Source organism: Hyperoodon ampullatus (assembly GCF_949752795.1).
Source record: "Hyperoodon ampullatus genome assembly, chromosome: 11".
Taxonomy (NCBI): Eukaryota; Metazoa; Chordata; class Mammalia; order Artiodactyla; family Ziphiidae; genus Hyperoodon; species Hyperoodon ampullatus.
The window spans coordinates 51383162-51405804 of NC_136924.1; the positions used below are offsets into that span (position 1 = coordinate 51383162).

The 22643-nt window shown below is 37.9% G+C and overlaps 1 protein-coding gene across 1 annotated transcript in view; it reads right to left on the reverse strand.

Moving 5' to 3' along the window:
• The window catches only part of NELL2 (neural EGFL like 2), a gene marked incomplete at its 3' end in the record, with an annotated part of 372583 nt that overhangs the window by 314633 nt on the left and 35307 nt on the right, over nucleotides 1-22643 (reverse strand). Inside the window, exon 4 of the mRNA XM_079715910.1 lies at nucleotides 6918-7068. Coding sequence (XP_079572036.1) covers nucleotides 6918-7068 — 151 coding nt within the window. The remainder of the gene's footprint in view (nucleotides 1-6917; nucleotides 7069-22643) is intronic.

Here is a 22643-nt window from a genome sequence, read left to right on the forward strand (position 1 = left end):
AAGCAGTGTCTGCCAGTTAGTGAAATCCTCACACCTAGAGCTAATGGCATTTCAGGATAGATAAGGTACTCTGAATCAATAGAGCAATTTGAACATTCTCCAGATCCTTTACCCTAGCCTGGAGAAAACTTTGTGATGTCATTTGTGATTCCTGGTGTACTCATGATGATCTTTCACTCGATCTTCCACTCATTTTTTCATCCACCAAGTATTTATTTAGAATCTAACTTTGTATGACAGCATGGCAGGTAAAATGGAGTAGGCAAGTTTAATGCATAATCCTTTACAGCAAAAGAAAAAATCTAATCAAAAATTGTTCTCAGCTACATAAAATTTCAGGCAAACACACAAGTACTCCTGGGAAAAGGATTAGAAAGCTACATCCTGGAGTCTTATGGTGGTTGTCTACAACCACTGCAGGCATGGTGCTGATAAATGGTTAACATTTGGCTCTCTGTTCGCTAAAGAAATAATTCTAAGATATTGGTTCATTTATCCATTTGTTCAGAGAAGATAGAAGAAAAGAAATATGAAAAAAGTAGACTCATAAAAAAAGAATATTTATCAACAAAAATACATTTTTAAAAAATAGCTTTACTCTGTAGCACTTGCTTATTTCCATAGTCTACTTCAAGCTCCAACAGTAACCTCAGCCAGCTCACAAAGTTTCAATTATTATCAGCCAGTATGAGCCCGCTCCAGCACACCACTGACTGGCTGAGAAACATTTTCTTCTTTTAACTTTTCTTATTTTCAAAATGTCTTTAATGATAATAGTGGTTGCCCCCAGGGACAGAAATCAGGTGGCCGGGGAGGGATGAAGGTAGACTTTTTCTCTATATCTTATTGTGCCTTTTAAATTTTGAACCATGGGATGTATTACCAATTTTTTTTAATTACAATTACAATTTTAAAATCTTCAGTAAATATTTGTTACCAAATAGATTTAGATTTTTAAAATTTAAATTGTGATCAAAGGCAGTAAATGATACTTTTACCATCTCATATACAATTAATACATATGTATATATGTGAAACATTGAAACAACAAGATGTTATATGTTAGAATGCCAAAAGGAGTGGCCCAGATTTAAAACCTGGAGAAAGAAATTAATGTAAACTGGGAAGGTCAGTAAAAGCTTCACGGAGCTGTGAGTGAAGTTCTGAAGTGTGAACAGGACTTGGATGAGCAGAAAGGGATCTACACAGTGATGATGAGCAGACTGGCCACTGTGCCTGGTATTTATATTCCTACTGAATAAACCACTTTTCTCCATCACTGCCAGTGCCGGAGCTGACATTCCCCGCAGCCTCTATTTCTCACTGACCCCTCCCTACTTCATTTGGAGTCAGAGCAAGATGCACAATAGCCAGATATCTCAGGATAGCTCACTGCCATCAATGCGCATGGAGATAAGAGTGAAGTCAGGGACTGACACAAGAAGCAGGGAAGCCGCTTCACATCATCTCTAGTAATAACATTAATGTTTATTTAGTGTTTGCTCTGCAGCAGGCACTCTATGGTCAAACTCACAAAGCCTAACTTACGGGGGAATAACTCCTTGCCTTCTACCAAGCAGACAAGAACCTGTGGTCAGTGGAGCACCACGACCTCACCCCACCCACTCCCAAAAGCAACTAGGAAATGAGCTTCTTTCCTCATGAGGAAGAGCTCTTCTGTGAACTAAGACAGACCTGATGGAAGGCTGGATCCACATCTAATCACTGCGAGTTAAAGGATGACAGATCACCTGTTTATTCTGATGAGCATTTTTCAACATTTAACTGGTTTACAGCTAACCATCCTTTGAAGCACATAAATGTATTCACTTATCCAGGACCATATTTTGCAAGCTAGTCATCTTAATGGATACCTCAGATAGTTCTACTGATCAAAATTTGACATTTTTTGGATAGTTTGGCTTTTTTAATGACAAAATTAAAATTTTGTGAGAATTTGATTTCCCTGATTTAATTTGCACCCAGTAATGGAATACTCTTTGGTCATTAATGAACAGATTATAAATGAATATTTATTGGCATAGGAAAATCCTCAAAAAATTTTGCTAAATTATAAAAAGTTATAAAATATTATGTACAGTGTGATTTAATTTTTTTAAAAAATAGTATATCTATACATTTTAAGTAGACATTTATAACTGAAAATATTAGTAGACACTATCCCAATTTTATCCAGGGGGATAAAATTACAAATGATTTTTTCTTCCTTCTTTGTGATTTTCCTAATTTGTAAAATTCACTATAAGCATTAATCTTATATGTAATGTTTGAAATTTGTAGCATAGTTAAAATTTCCACATTCTAGAGGATCCATCCATCAGTACGCGAGAGTAGAATCCACACTACTTACCCAGAAAAAGCCTGGCCCTGCCCTTGGGAACTGCCTACTTCAGCCACCACAGGAGGATGTGGGTACCTTCTGTTCAGGCACGGTCTTATTTGGCTCCTCAATTTTTATAATAAAATGTCAGTATTTCCTCCAACTCAATTGCTGCTGAGGCTCAACACACCTTTCATTTAACTGTCAACAAAGAATAGCTGCAATTTGGGTATTTATCAGAGAAGTCTAACTTGAATTCAGTATTATTCTCAAGACACTGGGAAAAGCAATTGATATGGAATATTGCCTAGAAGACATGGTCTTTTATCAGGATTTCATATAGGAGGTGCTATTGGCATTCTGAGCAGTAAAACTTGGTTGCACAGAACTTTTGTGCACACTACCAAGGGCCTCGAAGACAGTACAACTTCAAACACCTTTACACCTAGATGCACGTTACTGGCATCGTTATAGATTTGCTTTTTCTGAAGCGCGCTGTGGCTTGATGCCACCAGCTGACACGAGGTCCTCTGAACTTGTTCCTCTTAAGGCACTCACTATATTTTACCATAAAAGGTCATAGAAGAAATAAGTCTCTGGTCTCAGAACCAAGAATAGTTGCATTCCCTTATCATCTAAGTGGTTGTCTATTTCTTCTTTGCCTTGGTTTGCATATTTCATTTTATTTTTGTCTTATTGTCCTGTAGATATCTCTATAAGCCTCCTTAATTTTTTGTGAAAATAAGCAGAGAATAAATAAGTGTTCAGGAAATGATGACACTAAAGAGATGGGTGAGAATAAGACTAAGGAAAGAAAGATACCTTCAGCAACAACAACAGGAAAAAAAAAACAATACAAACCAAAGCACAAGGTCTGTGAGGGTGATGGGAGGTTAGGAGATAACACAGTGGATGTGTAAAAATACTGGACTCAGGAATCAGAATTATGCTGAGTGTAAAATAAGTCAGACAGAAAAAGACAAATACTGTATGATTTCACTCATATGTGGAACCTAAAAACCAAAACAAGTGAACAAACGTAACAAAACAGAAAGAGAGTTATAGATACAGAGACAAACAGGTGATGGCCACAGGAGAGAGGGTTTGGGGCGAGGAGAGAAATAAGTGAGGGAGACTCAGAGGTTCAAACTTCCAGTTATAAAATAAACGAGTCACAGGTATGAAATGTACAGTGTGGGGAAGATAGTCAATAACTACGTATGTGTGTATGTATGGTGCCATCTTAACTTATTGTGGTGATCATTTTGAAATATATAGAAATACGCTGCATAACAGGAACTAATAGTGTTGTAGGTCAATTATGCTTCAAAAACAAACAAACAAACTCACAGAAAAAAAATCGGATTTGTGGTTCCCAGAGGCAGGTGATGGAGGAAGAGGGCATTGGATGAAGGCAGTCAAAAGGTACAAACTTCCAGTTATAAGATAAATAAGTACTAGAGATGTAATGTACAACCTGGTAAATATAATTAACTCTGCTGTGTGTTATACATGAAAGTTGTTAAGAGAGTAAGTCCTAAGAGTTCTCAGAAGAAGGAAAATTATTTTTCTATTTCTTTGATGTTGTATCTATATGTGATGATGGGTGTTCACTAAACTTACTGTGATAACCTTCATGATGTGTGTAAGTCAAATTATTATGCTGTACACCTTAAACTTATACAGTGCTGCATGTCAATTATTGATATATCTCAATAAAACTGGAATAAAAAAATCAGAAGAAGTGGGTTTGGGTGCCGACTCTGTCATCATCTAGATAAGTGACACTGTGAAAAAACAAGCAGAAGAGAAGCTAGTCTAACAACTTCAGACACTGAGAGAAGGCACAGCACAGAGGTACAGGAGACCAGCTCTATAATCATACTACCTGAGTTTAAACCCTACCTGCATTTACTCTTGGGAGCCTTTAACAACTCAACCTCTCTAAGACTTGTTTTTCTTATCTGTAAAATGAGAATGAGAATAATGACCTTGCAATACGATGGGACTTTAGTGGATTTTTTTCTCTAGTATCATCAAGCACTTTATACGGATTTACAGATGAGGAACCTGAGGTTCAGAAGAGGTAAGTGATTTACCCAAGGTCACAAAGCCAGTAAGTCTTTGAGCTATGACTGGAATGCACGCAGTCCTTCTCCAGATCTGCACTCTGAACCACTATCTAATATTGACGTAAAAGGAACTAACCCATGGAATGCACTGAGCACTGTGCCTAGCACACGGTAAGCCTTTAATAATTGTTGGCTTCCCAAGCAAATAAAAAGTGCCTTCCAAATAGATAGGATTTTAAATATCATAGAAAAATATCCTATATCTCAAATATGGTATTTGTTTAGGTAAATGTTATCAAATTTACAGATGATACGAAGGAAGAATGAAGAATTAATAATCAATTTAACAAGAATAATTGGAAAGCATGAGAGCTGAGCACAAAGATTTATGTATAAATATGTTCATCACGGTGTTATTTATTAAAGTTAAAAAAGGAAATGAGTTCAGTATCCAAAAGTAAGAACACACACCAACACAGACAAAAAACTGGATTAAAATATGACAGAATTTCAACATCAGTCTTCTTCTGGTGATATGATTTGTATGAGTTTTCCTATTTCTTTATTACACTTGTCAGTTGTCCACATTTTCTACAATGAAAATATATTGCTATGCTAATTTGAAAAAAACAAATATCATTTTTAATTGAAATAAATCAATATAAAGCCCTACACATAACTTTAACAAATCTACTTCATAGGACTAGTAAGATAGGATCTGTCTGATAGCAAATCTTCCTTCAAGGACCTACCTGATAAAAGTTGGGTATTTCGGTGGTCCATATCCTTACTATGTCTAAGGTGCTAAAAAAAAATTTCCAACTATTTTAATACGTTATCAGTTGGAAAGTGCATAGATTATAAGAAATCCATGCTGGTCAAACATTTGTAGAGTTAATGTATTCAACTCTAGGGACCAACAAAACATTGACCACCTGGATGGGATGGTCGTGAGGGATGTCATCTGGAAGAAGGTTAGGCGAGTTCCATGTCTCTACAAATGCGGTAGTAAGAAGCCATAGGGCTTAGAAAAGTCTCATGCCCAAAATACAGGGGAAATTTTCTTAGCAAACAGAAATAATCAGCAATAAATCAGGCTGCTCTGTGAAGGAACAATATATTTCGCTCTATGTGAATCATGTTGCCTAAAGCCCACTGGAGGAGGGCAGGGTCGCAGTGTTACAAATGAGAAGCTCCCCTGATATCAATCACCTGAAGACGAGGACCAGGAACATACCAAGGCCAAGAGCCCTGGTGAACCCTTGGAGATGGACCTCTCCCTTTCTTGCTCAGTCTTAAGGAGCCCAAGCCAATTACCTGGTGAATGTTAGGATGGCACCCTCCTTTCAAAAACAGGCCAAAACCTGGGAGGAAAGAAATCCAAGTGAGGGGCCTGGGAAGTTATGCGAATCCTTTGGGCCTAAAGATAGAATTAGATGGGGCCTTAAATCCCTGAGAGTCATCCAGGTAGAATGTGATCAGGAACCCTGCTCTCTGTGTCAATTTTCTATATATTTTTCTCCACATATGTTTGCTTCTGTTTGCCCTTTAGTATTGAGCAAAGATTTGCCAAGTCCCAGGCTGCCCCATCTCTCATAAGAGAAACCAAGAAAAGAGGTTTCTGCCCACATCTGAACAGGATTATTAAATCCATTATATATGTAAAACACTTTACATATATAAACTCTTTGATCCTCACAACTACCTATGAAGGAGGTACTATTTCTATCCTCATATTACAGATGAGGAAATTGAGGCACAGAGAGGTTATATGACTTGCCCAATGTCCCCAGATAGTCATGAAGTGGGCATTCAAAATATGAACACAAAAGAACTTTCATTATCAGAACTGTGGTTATTCTTTCAGGAAGGAATCACTTTAAGCTGTCTGATATTATTTAGTAGCAATTTATGTATATGCTAAGTGTCATGAATGAATTTCTTCTTACCCCTCTCCCCTCTGCCTCACTACTCCCACCAGCTCTCCTAATCATGCTTCTATGCATGTGAGAAGCTAGGAAATACTAGACAGCATTTTGATTCAACACACATCCAAAAATACAGCTGTAACTGCCACAGTCTAAGAAGTGCGCTGAAAAAGAATTTATCTGTCTGTGATTAAAATTATAAGACTATTAAACTCTAAACCCAGGCAATATCCTAAGGAAACAGAATATGGTATTTTTGCGGCTAACGGTTCACCAATTAAGAGGAAGTATGTTTGACTTTAACATTGAGGAAGATAACTCATGAGGAAGTTAGTGATTAATAAATGGGTTTTAGGAATGGTGACTTCCGTGCGCTCTTAGCAACATCAAAAGCAATAGCTCCTCTGCTTTTAGGCTGATCTCAATTACTTGTGCTTCTGATTTTGCATAATGTAGCAAAATTATTCTTGCTTTTTTAAACCAATCATGAATATCTTGCTTTTGTTTACTTCTCTTTAATGTGTTAATTTCACCATATATAATGAAAACACAGGAAACTCTAGCAGCCGCACATACCTGTGATCCAAGTGGTGAACGGAGAGAATCACTCCGGAATTTAAATGGGTCTGTTTTAGGGTCACCAGAACAGTAAATTCATGTTTATTTCTCAGCTTCTGAAAAAACTGTTCAGCTGTAGCAGTGGATGCTTTTATGCTTCTGGGAGTATCTAAAAAAAGAAACATACAGTAAATAGACTAGAACTTGGCTTTATAAAGCATCCTTTACAGGCAACATCTTTCAGAAAACATTATCAAGAATACCAAGCTCCAGACTCTCCTGGTAAATTGGTTCAAAAAGACTTTTTGCTACACATAACACAGGACAGTAAACCACATGAATGACTGAGCTTGTGTTTCAGAGATCTTTTTTCAAAAATGTCTTTGAGGTGAAGAATCAAAGAGCCCTGTTTGAAGAACTGAGCTCCCAAGTTTTCTCCTCACACTCTTCCTAAATCCTGGATACCACAGCCACGTCAGTGTCAACATTGAACAAAAGGATGCCCTTCCGAGAAAAGGACCTAAAAAACCATGATAGAGCCGTTTAGCTTTTCTGACACCTCGTGACAGAAAACTGGATTTAAATCAATGTGCCACCTTCCACATTGATATCTGTAGCCAGAAGGCTTGCTATAAATAGATTTTTTAAAAGATCATTGAAATTAGTCACTCTCAGCCTTCTGTGCAGTGGGTGAAACATTAAGATCATATTATCGTGCCGTATTTTTGAAAGAAATGCACAGAACTCAATTCCCACGTCCCTCTCCCCAGGCTTAGAGAACACCTAGACAAGAGAGATTTGAGTGGGAGAGCAGATTTTTATCCTGCACTTTCCTGTGGTTTAGTCATGCACTCCAACCTCAGGACCCAGAGGACATGGGAGAAACAGCCAGGGGTAGAAATAGATTTAGTGGACAGGAAAAACCTATCATTCAAGCCGTCCGCTCACAGAGCATAATGCTCTCCTATTCACAGTGTGTGCAGAGGGTTTTTGGGAGCCAGAAACACAGTTTCTGTAGCTATCAAATCGTTCTCCTCTTTTCTGTGCTTTAGACTAGATGGACTAGATAAGGAGTTCTCAATGGGGAAGCTACTGGCATTTAGAGAGAATAACCCTTCCTGTGGAAGACTATCCTATGCACTACAGAACGTTTAGCACCCCTGGTCCTGGCCCAATGAATGCCAGTGGCACTCAGTCCTAGTCATTGTGACAACCCAAAGTTCGCCCACACATTTCCAAGCACTCCCTTTGGAACAGTGCAGCAGAAATCAGGTTGAGAACCACAACCTTGATGAAACAGAGATTATGAGATTAATCTAAAGTTCCCCACCTTTCCAGCCACACAAATTTATGGAATAAAATTGTAATCACCTGGTCTGTGTCCATCACTGGGGATCCATAGACATGGAGAAGCCCTCAAGATACCCATAAACTGGAGGAGGGGACAAATAATCCCAATAAAATAAAAGAAACGCTGTCATACAGGTAAGTACAAAGTGGTGTTGGACCACAGAGTGAAAGGAGCCAACATCATCTCGAGGGCAGGATCTCAAAACAGAAGGCATTTGGTCAGGAGTTCACCAGGTAGAGAAGAGAGGGAAAAGCATTCCAGTCATAGAAATAGCTTATGAAAAAGCAAAGAGATGTGATAGGGCATGACATGGCTGAAACAGCAAGTAGCAGCCATTGCAGGGTGGGGCTGGGTAGGAAAGCTGAAGAGGAGAGGCAGGGCTTTGTGTGTCAATGTAATAAACACTTGTTTCTGTCACCATCCTCAATTTACTCTCTAGGTAAAAAATAAAAAATAAATAATAATAACTCTTATCTACCACTGAAAAACGATCCCTCCCCACTCTTAACCCATGGCTTCCTCTGTGCTAAAAGTACCCAGTCAGAGTGTCGCCTATTCCTGTCCACAGTAATTGATTCAGAAACAGGTACCTAATCCAGGGCAATGAAGTCAGGCCCAGGATATTGGTTCCAGGTTTTAGGAAAAAGAAACTTCCTAGTTTCCAAAAACAAACTTCCTCAGTTCCAGTCAACAGTCACAGTTCAAAAGCGTAACAATAATCCGCAATTTCAGCCATGGTAAATGTAATCATTTCTCCCTAGATTCCACTAGAGAGAAGACAGGCTTTGCAGAGATGCCATCCAATTCCTCTGAGATCCAAAACCGTCTGCTTCCCAAAGAGGCACAGAAAGTGAGACTCTGTGAGAAGGATTTATCTAGTGTTAACTTTTAATCCACTCCAATTTATATACAAGTGAATCATTCACAAACTTCATGACTTCATTTCAATTTGCTAGATAAAAACAAATTAAAATTGAATTACAAATATTACACTTCCCCTCCCGGCCCTGCCTCACTCCGACCCTTTTCAGGCAGGTAGAGCTGGAGCAGCATCCTTTGTCTTGCTGAACAGGGTGATAGATAGGGACATAAATGAAGGAAACTGAGGAAGGACTACATTAAATACGGGAATGATGATCAGAGCCACAGAGAGATGGGAAGGTGTAGCCCAGGAAGCTTGAGCTCTTATAGTGAGAGAAAAGAAATTGAGAAAAGTGTGCCAGCTGCCTGACAAGGTGGAACTTTAAAGAAGAGATGCTTGAAGAGGATTTTTAGAAAGCTTTGTCATTTGATATGCAAAGAAAACCTTCACTGAATCTCTATATTATTCTCCACTGCTTTTGGAGTCAGATTTGTGAGAAGGGTTGAGAGGCTATATTATTTGTGTGGGTTTTTATCTGTTTTGTTTTCAGATGAAATTACATGTGAAGACTGACCTTGTGATGAAAGGAAGAAGGACCTAAAAAATGGATTACATTTGAGTATTGCTGGTAAAAATGTAAACCACCACGGTTGAAAACATGAGGAAGGCAAGTGTAGTTGAAGGGAAACCATTTTTTTTAAAGATCTGTCAATCTGCATTTTGGAAAAATTTCTCTGGTAGCCATGTGGAATATTTGAAGAAAGAAAAAAAGTTGAACATTGGGAAAACTCTTGAGAAACTGACAATTCAGGTGATTACTGACTTTTTGTTAAATTTCACATATTTCAAATATCACATTTTGACATCCCTAAACCACCTTTTCTAAATCAAATTCATGTTTTTGGCTTTCACCAGGAATCGTGATACAGAACTACTTACTGGTTCTTTCACTGCCTGTCAGGCACGTTGATGTGAGAAGGGCCAAGTGAACCCCAGATGGATATCTGCATTGAGATGCTTAAGGAAGTGCTTAAGGAGACCTGCAGGGCAGAACCATCCTCTATCCCGCCAGGGTGGTAAGTGTGGTCCCAGAGGGTCTCCATCCAGCTTAGACTTAAGCCTATTCACTTACGCAGGGTCACAATTCAGCACACGCTCTCTCACCCTGTCCAGGCTCTCCTCCCAGCCCGTTACCTTCCTGTTTTGCTCCCTCTGTGGCGGTTAGAGTGACTTGCAGGAAGAAGGGACCCTCCAATACCAAACATGTCCTGCAGAAGCTCCATTCAGCCTATGCTTTAGGGACAGGAAAAATGAAATTCTTTTTTTTCCATCCTGATTAACCAAGTTCACTTGTATAGCAGTTTAAAAACTGGGTCTTGCATGAATCTATAATCCCCAGGTGAAGACAAATTACTGAATGAGGCAGAGAGAGCAGCTCTAGGGAGTATATTAATTTTCAGCTTTCTGTCAACAGAACACCATCTCCCACCAATCCTTACCTCACCTTAATGATATTTAAATCTATTGTTCCCCCTTAAAAACATGTTTTTCAAAAATTTATTATGCCTGTGTCCGGGAAGGATTTGATGGGAGCCTGAACTCTGTGAGTAGCTCAAAAAATTAGGGAGTATAATAATTTTATTATTATAGAATTCAAGAGATTTTTAGAAAGCAGAATCTAAAGAATTTGGTCACTGATAAAACACATGCAAAAGGCAAAAGAACAGGAGAAAATTGAATCCAACTGAATCCAAAGTTTCCAGCTTGAGAGACAGAATGAAAGGAAAATGCAGTAGGAGCATGATGGTACCCAAATGGGATTTCAGTTTTAGAAACGGTCGTTCTGAGGTGTTCTGGAACATGCATGTGGACATGTCCAGTAGGAGGCTGGCACTACAGAATTTGATCTCAAGAAAGAGGTCAAGGTCAGCAGTATAAATGTAGAGGTCATCAGAATACAGTATCTAAAGTCATAGGCATGCCTGAGTAAATCATAGGAATCAGGAATGAGAACAGGATAAAAGGATGGACCATAAAAACACTAAATCTGTAGCACAGCAGGGACAACATATATAACTTTATACCTGTACTATACAATGCTGCACGTCTAGCACCATACAACATTTGTCCTTCAAAAATGCATAAATAATATATTTTCCCCTTTGAACCCACATTCCATTTTATTCTCACAACGCTTAACAAGGACAACTATTACAATTCTGTGATTCACCCAAAGGCACCAGGCATGCTAGAGGTGAAATGGGGATGACAATTTCTGGTCCAGTATTCCTTCCACTAAATTGCCCTGCCTCCTGAATGTGGCATTCTTACCCATGCTTAACTGCCACAAACAGAAAGGCAAATTCGGGAGCATCAACATAGAAAATAATCCAGAAAGAAGTAATTATATAACATGATATTTTTAGTTCCTTAAGTGACTCGCTTAGTAGTGATTTTAAGAAAGGTCACTTTCCCCGTTTGCATTTCTGTTTCCCAATTTGAAAAATCAGCATTCCTGCCTTCTATTTTCATCTCAAAGATTATACACCATTCAGAGAGACTTCTGAGTTCCTATGATTATTACTCTAAGATCCAACTCTAGTCCTCACCAGAAAGTCAAGTCAAAGAAACCACCACGGAAGAATAATTTTACTTTATTTTTGTTATCATTTCAGTTTTCAGAATTCATAATTAAATTCAGGTATGTATTAAGCAATTTCTCAACAAGGTCTCCTGTTAGGAACCACACATAAAAAATAGATGGTTATGAGAACAAATTCTCAACCCAGAAAAATAAGTTTCCAATGCCAGCTATGCAGATGACTAGCTGTTCCTGGCATGTAGCAACACCACGTGTTGGCTTTTAGAATTATGATACATATTATTATTACTCTCACAAGCAATGAGACTGTGGAACCCACTAAAACTACCAAGAGCCATTATACCCTTGTGGTGATTTTCTAAGCTTACTTTCATTCTAAGTGTCTCAAACTCAGCCACAAAATACCAGTTCTCACATATGAAAATTAACATAAAAGTTTCTGGCAATGAAATTATTCTTAAGATAAATCCTGCCTACCACCCCCTGTTTCTACAGAACTGTGAATGATCATTCTTTTATGGACAAAAATCAAAGTAAGCTGAATTTCTTTTCAAAGAAGGGCTGACGACCATCATTTGAACTGCCTCTTCAGAGAAAAACAGGCTGAGAAAAGGGGCCTTTAAATGCTACTAGGAAGCCTTACAGAAGAACTTACCAGCACACCCATGCTGTATTAGGTCTTTTTAATTGGAGAACTGCTTGAGTTTAAAACAAAACTTTTTTGCCAAGTTTTCCATTTTTATTGCGTGCAGAAACCTAAAAATCCCACTAAGAACACAACGGGTGGCATTTTCAAGCAGTTATTAATAAATAATGAAGCAGGTCAGAAGCAATTACATAAAAATATTCATTTTTAGTCATGGGACAACCAGGATGGAGTGATGAGTTCATGTTTGGATGCAGTGTATCCTCCACACACATAGCGGGAGAGAGGAGAGTGAGGGCGAGATGGAGAGACAGAAACTGGTTTCTTTCTATATAAAATAGACTGTAGCTTAATGCAAGTGTATCTGTGGTAGCAAATATGGATGTTTACTGAAAAAGAATCAGACTAGAGCTTCTTTAAGTATGTTTAGTGCATTAGTAGTAAAAGTAAAGAGAAGGGGTCTGTCCATCTCCCAATAACAAAGCAATCAGTAAGAATTCTTCTTTTGCACTTAAACTGCATCACTACAATTGCCATCATGAATCAAATGAGTCTCTGGACCCTGACAGGTGTCTATCCTGTCTGCAGTGTGTAGAAACCTAAATTGATTTCCCGCCACATAAGCAGACTAATAAAAATACCATGTGCAGATTCAATTATAAAAACGGTCTAATCTCAGGCATAGAGTGGTTGACTTAGAATATTCCAAAACTCACCAAATTACCCTTTTGTTCAGTCTCTAACTATGAAAGGTTGTTGTCTTCTAAATTCAGGTTAGAAATATATGAAATTAGAACTATTATTATATCAATAGTTGTTGTTCATTGCTCTTACTCTCCTTTCAATATATCCATGCCTTTACAGTGCAAAACTTTAAAGGCAAAATAATAACAATTTTAAAAGCCATTAAAATTTGATTAACACAATATATGCAGTTTGCAAAGTCCTTAAACATCAACAAGCTCATTTAAGTCTACAGCAACTTTGAATAAATGAGATTATCAGCTCCACAGTAATAGAAATTACAGATGAGGAAAGAGAGGCACAGAGAAACCAAGACACTTGTGATTTTCTCTTATCTCTGTAAGTGGCTCGAAATCAGAGCTGATTTCCATTAACTTACTCTTTTAGGAACTTGTTGGTTCAACAGGAGCTTCCTGAGTGAAATCTGAAACTGAGCACGTACACGAAGGGCAAGGAGAGACCACAGGAAGAGGCAGATTGCTCCGGATTGGTAGGTGGCAGGTTTAACAAACAAAGGAACTTACACACCAGGCTTGTCTTGGGCGGTCGCAAGTACAGCTCTGCACTCGCCTACCAGAATTTTAAAAGTTTATATAGAAGCCTTAACTGGGTTCTGTCACCTATGCCATCCAGATGGTCTCAACAACACATTGCTTTCTCAAGGCAGTTGCTTCCTTGAAAAGTGCTCCCACTGTGGGAACAGTGGAATGTACATTTCAAGGATGGGAGGGGGTGAGGAGCCTCTGATTGCCCTCCTCCGGCTTGTGGGTCAACTGGCGGTCATGTCCTCTCAATGACCTCCTCCAATAGCACTACTCAAGGCAATTATAAGAGGATATAGGAATGAACCTACCAAATTCAAGTGGCAGAGCCTGGATCCCAACCCAGGCCAAGGTGCTTCCTATTATTACAGGAGCACGATGCATACTCTAGACAGTAGATAAACCCTCATTTTTAGTTAACTTTTATAAAAAATATATTCTGAAGATAAATAAATAGATTTTTCTTGATCTTTGGATCAATTTAGGTTTTTCAGATCTACAAAACTATTCATATCACATAATCTCTCAGCTGCTACTTGAAACTATTGAGATGTAAACAATACTAAATTTTAAAACCAAAAGCTTTTTAAAAAGACAATTTTAAATAATTCTCCTCAAAAAGTTACTGGGCAAAATGTATGAGTAATCCACAACTTTTTTTCGTCAGCAAACTCACATCTAAGGATGTCACATCCTCACCCTTTAGACATCTATATGTCCTTTACATTCCTAGGTTCAGGGAGTTCAAGGACATACTCTTGGGATGTCAACTTGGAAATATCCCTTCATTTAACCTCAAAACAATCTCAAAAGTTTCTTTCAAATCTACAGATAATTATAATTTGATTCAATGCATAATAAACATATGTACCTTCATATATTATTTACAAAAATGTTTGTTGGCTTAATGTTGTAAATATTTAACAACATAAAAATATATATACATAAGTGAATATAATCAGAAATCAGAAACAAAAGCATCCACTAACTAGTCAAAGAAACAAAAACAAATAGCAGATTCTACTCCTGGATTTAGCAACTAACTAATTGACTTTAAATAAATCACTGGAATTTTCACTAGTAAAGTAGAACAAAATGTAGTCAGGGTGCAGGGGGGACTACAAATAATAAAACACCTCTATACTTTGAAGCTTAAAATTAAAGTATTAAAATTATATACACAACAGACATAAGACAAGATATTAAAGTTATTCCACTTTGTTTTTATTCCATGGTAACAAACAACTTTCTGATAATAATTGGCTCCCAAGGTACATTTTCCTTCAGACACAGCAGTAGTGATCAAACAGTATGAGTATTCTGATTTCATTCATTATTATAATCCTCATTGTAGATTAAAATTAAAATTGGTACTTGAGTTTATAATCAGATTAATGCTTTTAGCTAGTGTTTAGCTGTCCCTCAGAAATTCACCAGTGAAATTAGCAGCTCTTTTGTTACCAGCAAAATTAAGGTAAACAAGCTGAAACAGTATTCCTCTTTATCATCTCTTCTCTCAACTGCAATACTGCTCAAGAAGATCAAATAGGCAGAAATACTAAGCAAGTAAAAGGGAATATGATGATCGATGATTGATGACAATGACAATGCCAATAATGATGATGATGATAATGACGACCTCATTCACAACTTCAATAGACTGGCTGCGTTCCTCTGTGGATCCTGCCTCACTACTTGTGGAGAGCAGTCTCAACAACCTCATTTGAACATATGTAGCAGATTTGAGAATTAGTAATTTGCTAGACCTTTATTTAAAGTAGTCCAAAATATTATATCCAATTGAACCTAAACTGTATACAATGTGTTGGCTAATATCATGAGCCAATGTCTTAAATACATAAGGAAAACTAAATTCATGGACTGCCATAATTTACAAAACATGCTTTTGCCTTGACTAAAGCCATTGAAAACTTGAATAAATGTTTGAATTTCTTTAAAAAAAAGAAAAAACTTGAGGTTTTTCTGGTCCTACCATTAATAGTAGATGAAAAGTCTCAACTGTATCTTCCTATACTGATACAGTTATGATGGATGAGGTATTGCTTAAATTAACAAACTACTCATCTTAATAGTGAAGTGTACAAATTCATCAATTACGTAATCTTTTTTTTCTTGTAAACTATCCCATATACAGTACCTAGCTATACCTTAAATACACATATAATTACTCTTTGTAAAATGTTCATCTATTAAGAGAGTAACTAGAAATTCAAAAGAAATATATATAAATTAGTTTTTTAAGTGAAAAGTGAATCATAAGTCACTCCTTTATTTTCTTTGAAGTCTGATCAAATATTCATACAGTCCCTGAGAAGGATAAGAGAGAAAAAATATATGTGCATTCACAAAGCTGGCTATCATTTTATCCACATGCATGTTACTGTTTGGCTTAGCTTAGTAGATTTATTAGTGTAAAAAGAAGGAAGAAAACATACAGGATCAAGGTGAGATTTTCATTATATATCTTCAACATTCAATTGAACCTATTAATTGACAAGAATAAAGAATAGGTATCTCTAAGATAGTTTTACACATCTATAAAATTATGAAGGTTATAAATTGTGCAACCTCAAATTACACAAGCAGATTCTAACAGAATCTCTGCTGAAGAGCCAAAGAGATAGTAAGTAGTGCCCCATCAATTATGCAGAGCTGAAGTGCTGAAATACACGATTTCATCTTCTACCTAACAGGCCAATTTGACCTGAGAAATCAATTTTGGGAGTTCTGCTTTTATCCTTCTTTAATTACAATAATCAGATTATTTTAGAATAACAAGACACCAAAATATCCATTATCATGATTTATCACCCTATTGAAATTGTGCTATATTTTACGATTATTCTTTTCACTGCAAGAAAGAAAATAGCATTATAAAGTACCAAAGGACACGGGGCATAGTCTAATCAGTTTCTCAGTCCAGAGTCTCAGACACCAGCCCTTATGTCAGTTAACCTCTGCCCTTGTTCCCCAGGCCCCGTATCCGTCTCCCCTCCATTTCTGAACCAGTTATGATAAAGATGCCAGAAAATAAGAAATGATGCTCAGAATTAAGTCTTACTGCTCAGATATTCAACAAAAAAACTAGCTCTGAGAATTTGTGCAGCTTCTAAAATGAATCATTTCCCAGACCTGCTATGTTGGCCCAATATACAAAGTTGAGCTGCTGCTTCAGTTTCCCAGCCTAGAACTCAAAACCCTGCCCTGTCCCCCCATCTGCTTGGTTGAGGCTCTAACGCCCAGTCAGGATCTTGCCAATTCTCTCTGCTGATCCTCAGGAATGGATGAATCCTGCTAAAAAGTGTCAGAATGCTAGATCCATCAAATGATGCCTGCCTTTGAACTGTGGAGGCTACTGGACTTTCCCCATTAGCAGACTGGATATTACCCCAACTCCCACTCATCTTCATACTCTCCCCTCACCCCATCGTACCATCCTTGTGGAGTTTTTCCTGCTCCTATGAGTTTTTCTAAATTATATTCTCTATTTAAGTGAGGGCACTATCCCTGGATAAAGCACAGAAGATTCACTTACTGTCTAAGCTCATCTCTGGACTTCACTTTACTAGAAGCTATATAATCTCCACTACTGATTCATCCATTCCCAGGAGGCTTATATCTAACCCTACCAAGCTTATGTCTCTCCCATTTCAAGACTTGGATTTCTCTTTAAGTGCTCATTCCTGGCCTAAGGATTGGCTCTAGTTTCCTGCTCACTTTCATTAATTCAATAAATATATATTGAGCACTTGCTACGTGCTGAGCATTCAGCAATGAAGATCAGGAATTATTCAATACAATGAACTGTCTGCTGTGGCAGAGACTGCTTGTTGTCCTCCAGTAGCAATAATTACCTTCTTTTTAGTAATAAAACTCCCTACTTTCATCTGGGCACATGGCTGTCCAGCTAGAAACTATATTCCAGCTAAAGAGGCCGGGTGATTTCAGTTCTGGCAAAAAGGATGTGAGTAGAAGTGATATGTGCTATGATCCAGATTTTATTATGGAAAAGGAAACTGACTGCTCTCCACTCTCCTTTCCCTCAGGCTGGAATCAGGATATTGTGGTAGCAAGCCAAGTTCTTCCATGAGGACAAGGGCATTGTGGGACCTTGAATAATCTCACGTGGCAGAACTACCCATCAGCCGTGGAACACCTGCCTACCTTTTTAGATTGTTAGGTTAGAGAGAAATAAACTCCTTTCTTTTTTTTAATTTTTATTGGAGTATAGTCTATTTACAATGTTGTGTTAGTTTCTTCTGTACAGCACAGTGAATCAGTTATACATATACATATATCCACTCTTTTTTAGATTCTCTTCCCATATAGGTCATTAGAGAGTATTGTGTAGAGTTCCCTGTGCTATACAGTAGATGCTTATTAGTTATCTATTTTATATATAGTCGTGTGCATATGTCAATCCCAATCTCCCAATTTATCCCTCCCCCCTCCCCCCCATTACCATAAGATTGCTTTCTACACCTGAAAGTCTATTTCTGTTTTGTAAATAAGTTCATTTGTACCATTTATTTTAGATTCCACATTTGAACGATATCATATATTTGTCCTTCTCTGTCTGACCTACTTTACTCAGTATGACAATCTCTAGGACCATCCATGTTGCTGCAAATGGCATTATTTCATTCTTTTTATGGCTGTAAACTCATTTATTAATTAAACACTGCATTTGGGGGTCTTTTTGTCACAGGAGCTTAGCCTATTCCCTAGGTAATATGTCTCCCCAACTCTCCTATGACTCACTCGGATGGTCCCTGAGGTATAATTCTTTAAAACAAGTATCAGCAGATGTGAGGTGGTAGCTCATTTTGGTTTTGGTTTGCATGTCCCTTATGATTAGTGATGCTGAGCACCTTTCCATTTGCCTGTTGGCCATCTGTATGTCTTCTTTCAAAAACTGTCTATTGAGGTCCTCTGCCCATTTTTTTTTTTTTTTTTTTTTTTTTGCAGTACGTGGGCCTCTCACTGTTGTGGCCTCTCCCGTTGTGGAGCACAGGCTCCGGATGCACAGGCTCAGTGGCCATGGCTCACGGGCCCAGCCGCTCCGCGGCATGTGGGATCTTCCCGGACCGGGGCACGAACCCGTGTCCACTGCATCGGCAGGCAGACTCTCAACCACTGCGCCACCAGGGAAGCCCCCTCTGCCCATTTTTTAACTGGGTTATTTGCTTTTTTGATTTTGAGTTTTATGGGTTCTTTATATATTTTGGATATCAACCCCTTACCGAATATATTGTATACAAATATCCTCTCCCATTCAGTAGATTGCCTTTCATTTTGTTCATGGTTTCTTTTGTTGTGCAAAAGCTTTTTGGTTTGATGTAGTCCCACCTCACATCTGTCGGAATGGCTATTATCAAAAAAACAAGGAACAGGGCTTCCCTGGTGGCGCAGTGGTTGAGAGTCTGCCTGCCGATGCAGGGGACACGGGTTCGTGCCCCGGTCGGGGAGGATCTCACATGCCGTGGAGCGGCTGGGCCCGTGAGCCATGGCCACTGAGCCTGCACGTCCAGAGCCTGTGCTCCGCAACGGGAGAGGCCACAACAGTGAGAGGCCCGCGTACCACAAAAAAAAAAAAAAAAAAAAAAAAAAAAAAAAACAAGGAACAGTCTACTGACCCCTGGAAGCAACAAATATAGATATAATTTCCCTTAGATAAAAAGCAATACTTTTAGAATAAAATTCTTTTAGAGTAAAATAATACCACTTGCAGCAAAATGGATGGACCTTGAGATTATCATACTAAGTGAAGTTGTCAGAAAGAGAAAGACAAATACCATATGATATCACTTATATGTGGAATCTAAAATATGACACAAATGAACTTATCTACAAATCAGAAACAGACTCACAGACATAGAAAACAGACTTGTGGTTGCCAAAGGAGAGGGAGGATGGGGGAGGGATGGATTGGGAGTTTGGGATTAGTAGATGCAAACTATTATATACAGAACGGATAAACAACAAGGTCCTACTGTATAGCACAGGGAACTATATTCAGTATCCTGTGATAAACCACAATGGAAAAAAATATGAAAAAGATATATGTATAACTGAATCACCTTGCTGTACAGCAGAAATTAACACAACATTGTAAATCAACTACACTTCAATAAAATAATTTTTTTTAAAAAAAGCAATTCTTTTATATCTTTAGCTATGTTTATGCCTAGAAAGTAAGACCAAAACAATGTGATGATCTGCTTAGTTAGGGCAAGTCTAGATGCTATAGAATCAAAAAAGAGAAAAATAATTCCTGTTACCTTGCCTTCATCACTGCTGTTGATATGTATATTGGGGGCATATCCTATCTTCTCTCATTCTGTGATAGGCTTTCCAAGTGCAGGGATCAATTTTGTAATTCTCCTTCTTGGCACAGTCCATGTAGAAAATCAATATGCGGCCAACTGTCCTGTTCATTGATGACTTCCCACCTACTTCTATGCCTTTTCATAACAGTGTTTGTTGTTTGCTCAAATAACTAAGTAAAGGCTAGAGATTTATTTTGCCTTCCAATACTCCTTTACATTGCCACCCAGTTTAAAATTTATGATTTAAAAGGTAGAATAGATGATAACCCCAATGAACTAAACTAGAATATGTACAAAAAATTTTACAATAATGTTTTATATTGTTATCTATTAAGACCAAAGGCTCTCTCCTTTCCCCTTGCAATACAAACTGGCAAGTCTGCAGAGGGACTCTAGATTTACGAAAAGAACTTAATCCTTTGTAGTACTCTGAGATGAGCATGTTCCTAGAAAAAGGAATAATAGAGGTCTCAGTTAATGACAGGTTCAAAACATTCCCCTCAGATGATTACACTGCAGGTTGAGTAGTTTCTTAGAAATGTTACAAATTTCCAGAATGTCAGAGAAAATAATTTCTAATTGAATGGCAAGAAACACCTTCCAGAACCAAATGAAAGCACTGGACTTGTCTTCTCTCAGCTCCACTATCAGTTTTGGGATAGTTGTGAGTTGACCTACATAGAATATTCAGAACACTTAACAAATTAATGTTCTTGGTTTTTTTTCTTTTGAAAAAACTATTCAGGCAAAAAGTCTACACAGTGGTCTACAGATAGTTTTCCTCACTATATTTTACACCCTTTAAAACAGCAGAGAACCCAGGCATGAAAATAATCCTGGAATTATACTGCAATCAGGATTTAACATGTCACATCCCACCTTCTTGACAATTCTTTTTCTCTTATGATGGTCTATAGCTCTGATTGTTTATTATGCACTTTCATTATTTTTCAGTGTAGCACTTTGTGCTGTCTTATGTCTTTCTCTGTTTCTTATGTAATTGCTTTATATGCCAATCTTAAATCCTCAGAAAGACTGATTTTAATGTCCTTGAAGGCAACGAGTGTACATTTTCGTTCTCTTCTATTCCTAACTACCAGCAATTATGGTCCAAAACAGAGAGAAGGAGTTTGATAAATATTTGTTGAATAGAGTTGAATTAATTTTCCTTTTTAATCTCTGGAAGATAAAACAACATACCCACCTTGACTGTGTAAGGATGTCATTCCCCTCCCCTCTTAATTCTCCACTGAAGCAAGGTTTACAACCCTGAACTCGCTGTACAGCTATAGGCAATGCCTGGTAATCTCATAGACAAACACAACTGACCCTGAACGCGGGTTTATGCAGAGGTCCTGGGAGGCATGGCCCATACTAAGTACCAGTCCCAACTATCTTATTAGTCCAGACTAGGAAAATTGCTAGAGTTTAAAATTCTTTTGAAACCATCACGTCTGAGTGTATCTTAAAACAAGCTGCTTCCTTTCATCCCAGAATTTCCTGTTTGAATGCTATCCCAAGTCATATATTTCTTCCTCTTTAGTTCATATTCCAATTCCACAAAATTGTTTTCTTTCTAGCATTTGGAAGATAAAATGGGTATTTCCACCTTAATGCCATATTTAGATATGGCTCTGAATTACATACAGATATGTGAAAGATATATTTCCATTTCTAATTTAGGAAATTAGGACCAAACATCAACAATAACATTCCCTATTTAAATACCAACATCTAACGATTCATTAACATATTTCCTCATTTGCATAGCTTCTCTCCCTTATCTGCACAACCTCACATTCACTCACTAGAAATATACTCTAATTTTGTTTTTCTTCTGAATTCTTATTTTCAGTATTCTTATTCATTCTTCCCTCGTTTCATAAAGTATGAGCATAAATGCAGAAGATATAGTATATGTTAATACGTGTGTGTGTATATACGTGTGTGTGCACACATACATACATACACTCACACACATTTTTGCTGTGGTCAATCTACAATTTATAAATGTGGCTGTTTCTAAACCATCATTGATTGATCAGTTTTTAGGACTTTGGCCTGCATTTTTACACAGAAGCAACACTTGATGATGGTTAGGTCCTGAGAAGACTCAATCTACTACAATATGCTGTGGCTGACTTAAATCCAATAGATTCTGGTTTCATAAATCCAGGATGATGACCTCAGAACACCTGAAACCTCGATGGGCAAGGGAGAAATCTGGACGCCAAGATGAGGTAAAGGGATGGGATAACTGAACAAGCTGCAGACTAGATCCTGAAGAAGGGAGCCGGCAGTTCAATATCTAACAGTCAAAGAAGTAAACGTGAACCCTGGCTTGGTTCAAGTTGGGAAATTCAGGCAGAGGAAGCAATCTGTGCAAAGCACGTGGTATGCAGAAGCACAGTACCTTCATGGACCCACCAGTATTCTATACCGTTTATACTGCTGGAGCATAAGGCGTGTAGGAGGGAGGGAGGTGGGAAATGGAAGGAGTTTAGACGGGTGGTCAGGAACAGACCATGGTTCTGTGATCAGGCTTTGCAGAGACACTGTGTTACTCAGAGAATGGTAGGGCTAAGACAAAACCAAAGCAGAAGCCCAGTTATCTGAACTGGACCAGCAGAGTGAGGCGGAAGGAGAA